Below are 11,584 nucleotides of genomic sequence, written 5' to 3'. Positions count from 1 at the left end.
AGAACCTCTTACTTGTTTTAATATGTTTATTTCGGGCTAATGTTGAGTTGGTTTTGGCCAATACAAAGTGTAGGCTCCGAGCTACAGAACTGGATCTCTACGGTGGATAAAAGCATAGAAAGAAGCCATAATATATATTATCAATAGCTACATTAATAGAGCAAACAAAAAATAAACAAGTTGAAACATTATTTATTACAGAATGGCACCGGAACAGGTGATGTTAGTTTGCGATCCAATGGCCATCCGGGTGATAATCCGTTCTACAGTAATATTGACAGCATGCCCGACATTCGTCCAAGGCGAAAATCTATTCCCCTTGTCTCTGAACTGGTAAGTTTTATTGTTCACTGTATATACTTGTATCTATTGTATGTATCTATTTCCTTTCTAACTTAATTTCCACTCTCCAATAATCGTCCTATTTTTTTTCCATCACATACACACACATTCACATACACACAAACACATATACATACACATACACGCATACACACATGCACACACATAATATACACATACATTTTGTACAATGTTAAACGTTTGTTTTCTTTTGTACGACGAAAATGATTTATTGGATTACAGGTGCTCAAGGTATAGAACGATTATCGAATTGTCACATTTTTCAATTAAGATTTTTTAAATTCACCTCACATGTTTCTATGCAAAATGTTTAAACCTTTTTTCCATTTTAATTCGTATTCGCAAAGTTTTGCGTTTGCTTTTCAAATAGTAATTTACATATAATTATTTAGTACGCAGCGTTTATATTTTTACAGTTGTCCTAAATCTTAGAGGAAGTAAATTAAATTCTGATATTTTTATATAGGATATAGAACAACGTTCAAAAAGTAGTTTGAGGCCATGCAAACAACGTTGAGTTTAAAAAAATTTTGTTTTATTAAATTTTTCTAAACCTTAGAAAATTAAATCATTTTTTCTTAGGAATATGCATGCGAAATTTGTTTTAATCATTTACTATTAACTTTGAAGAGTATTAACTTTTTTATTTATCTTACATTATACGCTATATGGTAGTATATACTGTGCAGAGTCAAGTTATTACGCTTTGTTATCATACATAACCGTCAGTTCATAAAAATTTTGAAATTAGCGAATATTTATATATATCGAGGGCAATATATGCATAAATATTTTTCTGAAGTTACAGAATCACAAACCCTTGAATAATGAGAAATTAATAGAGAATATATATTAAGGCTCTGATATGTTTCTCATGCCTATGAAATGCTTAACATAAATGTACCCTTATTTATGAATTATATGGGCACTTCAAAATATTGATCCATAACTATTTACTTATATATTTGAATATAGTTCACATGCACTTTTATATTTGCAGTTTTTGCATTATGAATTTAGCATTATATCTATAATGGAATTTATTTGTATAAGTCTTCTTTGTTCTGTTCTAAATTACAATAACCAGTAAGCTTTCCACGAAGCTTACTTAGTTTTGTTTTTCTTAGTACCAATTAACTCATGTCTCCCGACTTATAAAAATTCCTATTTTTAATATTTTCATTTCTAATATTGTCGATTTGTGAATACTTAGACAATGGCAGCCACGAAACGTAATGCCGGACTGACGTCGGCAGTTCCCCGAGCAACGCTTAATGATGAAGAATTGGTGAGAGAGTTTAATCAAATAAACACATATCCACTGGATATGCAGGATTCCCATCTATCCTGCTATGATCGCAACGTATAATTGTGTTTTTGTTTTATTATCATACTCGATCAATTTAGAAAATGCATGTCTACAAAAAGGCGCTGCAGGCACTCATCTACCCAATATCATCAACCACCCCACATAACTTTGTACTGTGGACGGCCACCTCCCCAACTTATTGCTATGAGTGCGAGGGCTTACTTTGGGGCATTGCCCGCCAGGGAGTACGATGCACCGAGTGCGGCGTAAAGTGTCACGAAAAGTGCAAGGATTTACTAAACGCCGACTGTCTACAACGTAAGTTATGAACCATTTTGTTATAATTTTTCCGTTTTCGGTTATTTTCTGCTATTCATTCTGTTTGTGTTGCTGATACTGTTCCTAACCTAAATGCACAATTTCGTTTGCGTTGCACAGGTGCCGCTGAGAAGAGCTCCAAGCATGGTGCCGAAGATAAAGCTAACTCCATCATAACCGCCATGAAGGACCGCATGAAGCAACGGGAACGTGAAAAACCAGAAATATTTGAATTGATCAGGTAATGTCTTGGGTTAAGCCCATTTGGCTGGTGCGGATATTCATACTGTTCTATGGATGTATATAGAAAAGGACGAGATTTTAAGGCTCTCTTTCATAAAATATCTAGATTTCTGTAGTCCGATATTGTGCGTGGACAAGCACAGATACCTTTATTTTTACCAATAGTTACCATTTCGCAACAGTAAAATGCTGCGTTATATAACACAATCAAAGCCGAAAACTTTAACTTTCTATACTGTACTATGCCCATACTACTATGTGTATTTAGAGCCGTATTCAGCATTGAAGAGAAAAGCCATACTGGTCATATGAAGGCTGTGAAGCAAAGCGTCCTGGATGGAACCAGTAAATGGTCGGCGAAGATAGCAATCACAGGTTTGCAACTTAACAAAAATGTGCCTAACTGAATATGTCGTGCTTGAACATAATTTGACATTTTGAATTAAACCTTACTAATCGTGAATATGAATGTATGTATTTGCAATTTTGATCGTATAATATATATAACGTAAATTATATATCCGTCTATATATATATATATATATATATATATATATAGATATATATATATATATATATATATATATATATATGTATATATATATAAATTAATTAATGGTATGTATGCATGTATGAATGTTTGTAAACTTCTTTGTACACATACAGACGAATTGCAACACATAATATACAAACATAGTATAAGTGCATAAGATGTATTTAATCAATCACTCAGCAAGAGTAAAAACATGGCACACAAGTGATGATAATAAGATAAGAAGATTACTATTGAGGTATTCACAACAGCCTGCAAAGCTACATAAAGTAATATTTGATAGACTCTTTCCACGATCCAATTTAAGCAATTTTTTGTGATTGGAACAAGGTTATACGATGTGTTTGTTGACATATCGCGCTAAGAATAAGGGTTGCACAGAATAAGAGTAGAGAAGTGGGATCAATATTCATATCGTGCTTGAACATAATTTGACATTTTGAATTAAACCTTACTAATCGTGAATATGAATGTATGTATTTGCAATTTTGATCGTATAATATATATAACGTAAATTATATATCCGTATATATATATATATATATATGTATATATATATAAATTAATTAATGGTATGTATGCATGTATGAATGTTTGTAAACTTCTTTGTACACATACAGACGAATTGCAACACATAATATACAAACATAGTATAAGTGCATAAGATGTATTTAATCAATCACTCAGCAAGAGTAAAAACATGGCACACAAGTGATGATAATAAGATAAGAAGATTACTATTGAGGTATTCACAACAGCCTGCAAAGCTACATAAAGTAATATTTGATAGACTCTTTCCACGATCCAATTTAAGCAATTTTTTGTGATTGGAACAAGGTTATACGATGTGTTTGTTGACATATCGCGCTAAGAATAAGGGTTGCACAGAATAAGAGTAGAGAAGTGGGATCAATATTCATATCGATCAATTTTGTTCAAGCGAAGTTGCCCAAGTCCACTTTGTATAACATATGTATTTTTGTGAAGTATACACACCATATACTTAAATATGTTTTACTTCTTAATGGTGCTTCCGTCAGTCATAGCATTTGTTAATCAAAGATATCTATATCTATTACATTACTTTATTGATAGTATAAGTAATTATTAATGCGTATACTGTACATAAATATATAGTATAAGAATACCTTGAAGACAACTTTAAAAGGATAACTCAGGACAATGGACTTTCCCCCGAAACAGGTCTTACATAAGATCATAAAAAAAAAACAAAAAAAAAACAATTCTTTGGCCTGGAATCTTTCACATTATGTAAACCTAAAAAGTTTCTGAGTTAAGAGATTAGATTCCTGAGAATTCAGAGAACTCTCAGTCTATTATAGTAGTGGACGCATTTTTAAATGACAACAAAGGTACCATTCATGTTGTGGTGCTTTGGTAACTGCATTGAAATTTATTTCGTTATTTTCGTTATTTCGTTATTTTTTGTAATCGCTATCACTTGGTTTTTGTCCGTTCATACTTATAGACTATATCTAAATAGACTATGGATGACTTATAGCGCACCAGCCTAGCCCAAATTAAATCGAAAATAAGACATTGTTAGTGCTAAATTATTGAATGGTTGCAATATATATAGTTCTTATCATACATATATGCATATCAATTCAATTCAAGGATGACATTCGGGGTGGATCCAGATACACACATAGATTCATTAGAACAGGCTGAGCACGCAACTGTTGAGGGAACATCTAAATGGTCATGCAAATTAACAATTACAGGTACACGGCCAATACCATTTGGTATTTGCGATTATTTATGATTTATATACAATTTTACATACTCTGTACCCAAAAAAAACGGACAATAAATTGCAGGGTATTAATCAGGGTGTGGAAATAGACTTAACAGATTGACTGTATTCTATGAACCATTTCTGATCGCCTAGCTAGCAAACTATACATGCTTTGCAAGATAATATTTGCTTTAAATGTTAAATAACTCACTTTTTACCATTTTAGAGACTAATATTATGGATACCATATATTTCTGCTAATAATTATATTGATCTATTAGTTTACGTAGAAACTTGTCAAGAAACTAGAGTCAAATGTAATATTATTGAACTGGGTACAGAGTAATTTCGTGTCGAGTGCTATCGACTATATATATATATGCCTTAATTTAATTGTTAGTACTTTTTGAGCGGTTTCATATTCCAATACGGATCCACTTTAATATTATCTCCAATATCCTCCACCATTGCAAAGTTAACAAGGTTAAATTACAATGGTTTAGTTGCTACATTACAGTTAACCTTCCCTATTTATTCAGATTATATACCTATAAATAGGCAAGCTTTCCTCTTGCAGCATGAGTCCCAAACATCGTTGATAACCATGTCATACAATAATGAATTGATCTGAATAAAAGTTAAACAAATGAAGTTAAGTTGCACCAATAACGGTGACAAAACATAGGTTAAATTTGATATAAATTCTGATAAAGAATTACTAAGTATTCGTTATTAGAAGCGATTTAAAAAAAAATAATAATTATTCTTTGCAAACTCAACTCTATAAACCAGTAGTAAACCTTTTATATATTTTTTGAAAATGAATACTCTGCACTATTTACTTTCATATATCCTCCTCTGCAGCAAAGTTAAATTTAAAGGGGCGTAAAACACTTACTTATATATCTAAATAGATTTCATACCTTATAAATATCTTTATTGTATATAATTCATTATACACATTTTAAATGAAAATATTTTTAAAAATCATAAAAACAAATTTTTTTATTTGCTTTTTGATATTGATACAAACATATCACCATTATTAATCCAAATAAATAATATTTTCAAAGCGGACTACAATACTGAAAAAGAGAAATGCTTTCATTTGATTTCGAATGGTTTTTATGCATCCCTTTCAGATGTTTCTTTCATAGTTTCGTATAAATCTACTTTGACAAATGCGAGCTCTTAACTGCCACCACATAGAAGGATATGTGACATACATCTATAACCATATGCGATTTCTATAACCCAACTTTTCTCGCATAAAACTTAACAATATACATATATTCTACCAATAAGCGTAATCAGGAAAGACGATTGATTGATGGTATATTTAAATTTAAATTGGTCAGTTCTTAAAACAGACATAATAATATTTTGTGGAAATTGAGCTGTTAAACTTAGTAATTAGGTTTAATACTCTTAATTCAATTAATCCGGTTGGAGAAGCGCAGAGTCTATGCGTCTGTTTATTGAGCGTGAAGTTTGGGAAGGGTGGAACATTAATGAAGCAAAGTTTTAGATTTGTGGCAATACCCAACTCTGACGCTTCCACCTGTTAAATACTATCCTACGCATCTAAAGTATGCAAACAAATAGTTTCTAAATAACGAACAACTTTTGCTAAAGCAGGTCTAAAGTTTGCGTTAATTCAGTATATGCATGCCAGTCATTCAAATATATTTTATGTGTGTTGGTCTATGGATCCATAAAATGACTGCCCTTTAGTTTATACATTCTGTGTGACAGTTGAGCCTAAAAAATCAATTTAGTTGCACAATTAACCAACAAGTTAAGCAGTGTATGACACAGCATTCTTTTACCCTTAATTTCATAATACTTTTATGTTTCACCTTTGATTTCAACTAAGGATATTACTCATTCTTCTCTACTACTAAACTGTTCTTAGCTCAGTCTCTTACTTTACTCCCGTTTACCCTCTACTTCTGACTTTAACATTAAGGAAACACTTTCTAAAGACACTCTAATATGCAATATACTTCTCTGTTTATATTAATTAAAGCAGCCGTTTTTTTTTGGTTACCCAGTATATACGCAAATTCTCATTGAAAAATATATATTAGTTGATGATAATGTACACATATTTAATTAGATTACAAAAGCGTTTGGATTTGTGAGACCTGGTATATATTCTAGGAAATTGATGAAATTTGCTTTCAATTTAATTTTTAGTGAATCCTTGTGGAAATGGGATGCGATAGCTTCAAAATCTCTGTTATATCTTGTACCCATTAAAATGGACAAAAAAGGGTATATTGGTTTTGTGCAAATATTCTTGATTCTTGATTAGATCGACGAGCTGAGTCGGTTTAAAGATGTCTGAATGAACACTACGCCCTCGAAAACTACAAACGCTAGAAAAAAAGCCTTCAATTTGTGCTATATACACACATTTGAATGTCATCTGTATAAGTTTCTGCATTATACTTCGTGAATTCTTATTGAAGACTTCAAAAGGCGAAATGAAAGGGATTTTGCAGTCGAGCACACTCGATTAGAGCGTTCATAATTATTTTGTATAGAGATTTTATAAATTTAACAGCAGAATATGAAAGAATAATTAAACCCAAGGTTTGAATATGCTTTGTAACTTAATCTTTGGTCTTTGCAATGGAGCTGTCCTTAACTATGATGTACATAGTACCTAACTGTTTGCTTATGCAACCGCCAACCAGAACACCCTATAACACATACAACGTGCACAATGTCAACCCAAGCCTGCTCGATCCTGCCTTTACCTTTCTAACAAACAAAAAACACTAAGCAATATGTACTGTAATCTATCACATTCGATATTCTTCAATTGATCTATCAACTTGTGATCAAAAAACAGCTCAGTCGTATACATATGTATGTATGAATATTCATATTGCACGTTTAGAATATTATATGAACCTTTTTGTTGCAGAGACTGCACTTTGTAGGTCCGAGAATAAATTTTTAAGTTCTGTTATCAGATTTCTTCTGTGCACAGCATACGTACGTATGTATGTACGTGCATATGTGTCAAACGCACGTTTTCACTATCTCTGATAATTTTGGTTTTTTGTTGTTTATTCTTTAATTTGTTAGTTGTCCACTTTGTTGTTAATGCGTAAATCTGTTTGTACATAAAAATAAAAAGAGTTTCACAAAGAGTTTGTGCCGTTGCATTTTTTTAGCTTACCACGTAATAAAAGTGATATTGGGCAGTATCAGTCAATGCGACTGCCTGAACATTTTTATTGCTAGATGTTTAAAGAAGGTCATTTAATAAAAAACCAACTTCCGTTTTTTTCTTCTTCTTTCTTCCTTGATAAACAAAACTGAACAACAACTTATCAATTCTTCAAACAAAAAAATAATAATAATAATAAAAATGTACAATTGGAAACGTTTATTAAAATAACAAACAAATATCAAAACGGTTTTATTCGTTTCAAACCCCAATAAAAACCTAAAAACACACCAATCTCGATAAACTTGAACATAATCCACAAACCCAAAATGATACATATACCCACAAAAACAATACACTTACGTTACTTCCTCATCACGATCGTCGGTAATAACAATACCCGATCGGAATAATTATTACCAACATCTGAACTTTTTTGGGGTTCTGGTTGAAACGAATGAATATGCCAAAAATATATAATCAACCGATCCGATGAACTGTGCAGTGATTTGTGCTCAAGGCCTGATAGCGAAGGATAAAAGCGGTACGAGTGATCCATATGTGACGGTGCAAGTTAGCAAGGTGAAAAAACGAACGCGCACAATGCCCCAGGAGCTAAACCCTGTGTGGAACGAGAAGTTTCACTTGTGAGTATTTTCAATGTTTCTTCTTCCGCTTTCTTTGTGTTCTATCTGTATATATGTATTTGAATGTATGTAATTCGTATACGTACTTATACGTTCACTTTAGACCACAATTGACAACTGTTTGTACACCCACACGAATAGTACATATAACACGCACTCTTTCTCTGTTCTTTTATAATATATTTAATTATCGCTCTGGTCTTGACCCATCGATTACTTGCTATTTCTTTGCATCAGTATGTGTGCTTAAACACATAGTGTGTTGAGGCGTGCTTCTCTTTCAACTTTTTGCCTCTCTTGATAGCCATCAAATTTTAGTTACACTCTTGATCTTTTGGTTTAATTGGATAGGTAGGATATCCTGCCTTATTATAATACATGCATGCATACATAAATAGGATCCATAAATTCGTAACAGCGAACACATAGAGGTTAAATCTGTGCTTGAGCGCTGTGCATTTCACAGCGGCCGTGGTTCTTCTGTTTTATGCTTTGATATATATATTAAATACCGAAAGAAAACACTTCTATATGGTTTTCATAAATTAAAGAATGAGGGAATGTACCCAAACCTATTAAAAAAGGGGTATATGTCTGTGTCCAGCTTTTATAATCTCTGAGATGTGATTACCCTAGATAGAATGGATATCTTCGGCACATCGATGATAAAGCATCTTTGTAAAGAGAATTATTAAGCTCGTAGTTGCTAATTGGTGAAGATACCTTGAAAAACAGTCATTTGATACAATAAATTAATTTACAACCGCTTCTACGACATATGTATGATACTTTATTAATTTTTATTAAATGAGAAGGGTATCGAGGAAATGTATACGTTTAACATTCAGGAATATCATATTGTAGCTTTGTGTATCTCTGAAGATTTTTAATTGCATTAAATATTTTGCATTGGTACACGCAAAGACAATATAAACAATGTTTATACTGTCTTTGGTACCGGGTATTAAGGCTCTGTGGAATCGATTAGGCTTTTCTGCTTCTAATAGTTTTTGCAAAGTTTTAAGTGCTACGGTGAGTTCTTAAATATATGTTTGTATTAGTAAATATTTTTCCCTCAATTCCACATGTTTTGTTGTTTATATATTGATATATAATATAAATAACTAACAACATCCTTGTGGTTCATAAGAATGTACGTATAGTGGTTATCAAAATACTTTGCTAACTGTAACCGTTTTCATAAACGTATAATATGTAAATATATATCATGTTGTTATTTGATATTCTTAATGATTTTGTGAGCTATGCAGATTTTTACCAAATAAACTTGTAAGTATTCTCTCTGGTGATAAAAATACATAAGATATTAAATTTCAATGATTTTTGGAATCATCTTTACATCTGTCAAAATAATAATACACTAGGCAGGGCTATAAAAATAATGAACGAAGGAATTTGCATTAGTGCTTTCAATGCAAAAATTGCGAAACTCCGAAATGCATATTATAATTGGAAATAATAAGCAGTTAAATAAGCAATGTCTCCCAAATATTGTTTTTATTTTTTTTTAACACCCGATTATTTCCATGTATTTCATAAATCGCTTGCACAGAATTTAGTAATTGACTTTATGAATATAGTGCTCTGGGAATTGGTTTCGAGTTTTTCTCCATGCATGTTAATGTCTAATGTCTGAAGCTAATCTTTAATGCACACATGCCTTTGATGTTGTAAACGAACTTTTAAGTATTATTATATATATATATATATATATATATATATATATATATATATATATATATATATATATATATATATATATATATATATACATATACATATATATATATATACATATACACATATGCGTATGCATATAAATATAATTCATGGGATGTGCAGCGAATGCCACAACTCTTCAGATCGTATCAAAGTTCGTGTGTGGGATGAGGACAACGATCTTAAGTCAAAACTGCGACAAAAGCTGACGCGTGAATCAGATGACTTCCTAGGACAAACCATAATTGAAGTTCGAACGCTGTCCGGAGAAATGGACGTGTGGTACAATTTGGAGAAGCGTACCGATAAGTCGGCTGTGTCAGGTGCTATTCGACTACACATTTCCGTTGAGATAAAGGGCGAGGAGAAGGTGGCACCCTACCATGTACAGTATACCTGCCTGCATGAGAACCTCTTTCATTACTTATGTGAAGAGAATAGCGGAATGGTAAGCGATTGTCTTTTGTGAGATCGTGTAGCGTCTAATACAAAATATTGGCTTAACTTATATGTATAAACACGGTTAGGTCAAGCTACCCATACAAAAAGGCGATGACGCATGGAAGCTGTACTTTGATGAAATTCCTGAAGAAATCGTTGATGAATTCTCAATGCGTTATGGCATCGAAAATATATATCAAGCAATGACACATTTCCATTGTCTCTCCGCAAAGTATCTATGCCCAGGAGTGCCGGCCGTGATGAGCACCTTATTGGCGAATATTAATGCATATTATGCACACACAACTGCATCTTCAGCTGTTTCGGCCAGTGATCGCTTTGCAGCGAGTAACTTTGGGGTACGTATTCTTGTTATCTTATAATATAATTTTTTTTTTCTAACCTTTTACAATTTTCTCATACAATAAAATTTCTATTTGCAGAAGGAAAAATTTGTGAAATTGCTAGATCAGCTGCATAACTCGCTGAGGATCGATCTCTCAATGTATAGAAATAACTTTCCCGCTTCTAGTCAAGAAAAACTTATGGATCTCAAGTCGACAGTTGACCTCCTGACTAGTATAACATTTTTCCGTATGAAGGTGTGTAGTAAACCTACTATATGTTCAGTTTGAAATTCTAATTTGAAGAAGTTATAATTCAACAGGTTCAAGAGCTGTCTAGTCCACCAAGAGCTAGTACAGTTGTCAAGGATTGCGTAAAAGCTTGTCTTAGATCCACCTATCAATTCCTTTTTGAAAATTGTTATGAGCTCTACAACAGGGAGTTTCAGGTAAGATCTTGTTCGATAATTTTGCCACCGGCTTAAAAATCTTCTCAGGTGGATCCAAACGAGACGAAACGTGATACCGATGACCATGGCCCAAAACTAGACAGTGTAGACTTCTGGCACAAGCTTATTGCATTAATTGTTTCTGTTATTGATGAAGACAAAAACAGTTATGGAACAGTGCTCAATCAATTCCCCCAGGAACTGAATATTGGACAGGTTTGTTGCTTAAATCGA

At 32.5% G+C, this 11,584-nt stretch overlaps 1 protein-coding gene across 17 annotated transcripts in view; it reads left to right on the top strand.

The window, feature by feature from the left end:
* unc-13 overlaps positions 1–11,584 on the top strand; it is a 45,782-nt gene that overhangs the window by 30,061 nt on the left and 4,137 nt on the right. For 9 of the 17 annotated variants that reach the window (XM_070210623.1, XM_070210622.1, XM_070210627.1 and 6 more), the window contains 12 exons: positions 202–333; positions 586–594; positions 1,577–1,651; positions 1,771–1,990; positions 2,111–2,231; positions 2,502–2,608; positions 8,235–8,376; positions 10,240–10,564; positions 10,644–10,916; positions 11,001–11,159; positions 11,225–11,350; positions 11,399–11,566. In XM_070210623.1, coding sequence (XP_070066724.1) covers positions 202–333; positions 586–594; positions 1,577–1,651; positions 1,771–1,990; positions 2,111–2,231; positions 2,502–2,608; positions 8,235–8,376; positions 10,240–10,564; positions 10,644–10,916; positions 11,001–11,159; positions 11,225–11,350; positions 11,399–11,566 — 1,857 coding nt within the window. Of the gene's footprint in view, positions 1–201; positions 1,351–1,576; positions 1,652–1,770; positions 1,991–2,110; positions 2,232–2,501; positions 2,768–4,386; positions 4,532–8,234; positions 8,377–10,239; positions 10,565–10,643; positions 10,917–11,000; positions 11,160–11,224; positions 11,351–11,398; positions 11,567–11,584 lie in introns of those variants that run through there. The other 8 variants (XM_070210626.1, XM_070210620.1, XM_070210625.1 and 5 more) reach the window with 6 other exon arrangements.

Source organism: Drosophila virilis, chromosome 6, assembly GCF_030788295.1.
Source record: "Drosophila virilis strain 15010-1051.87 chromosome 6, Dvir_AGI_RSII-ME, whole genome shotgun sequence".
In the NCBI taxonomy this organism is placed as follows: domain Eukaryota; kingdom Metazoa; phylum Arthropoda; class Insecta; order Diptera; family Drosophilidae; genus Drosophila; species Drosophila virilis.
This window is presented reverse-complemented; position numbering and strand designations above follow the sequence as displayed.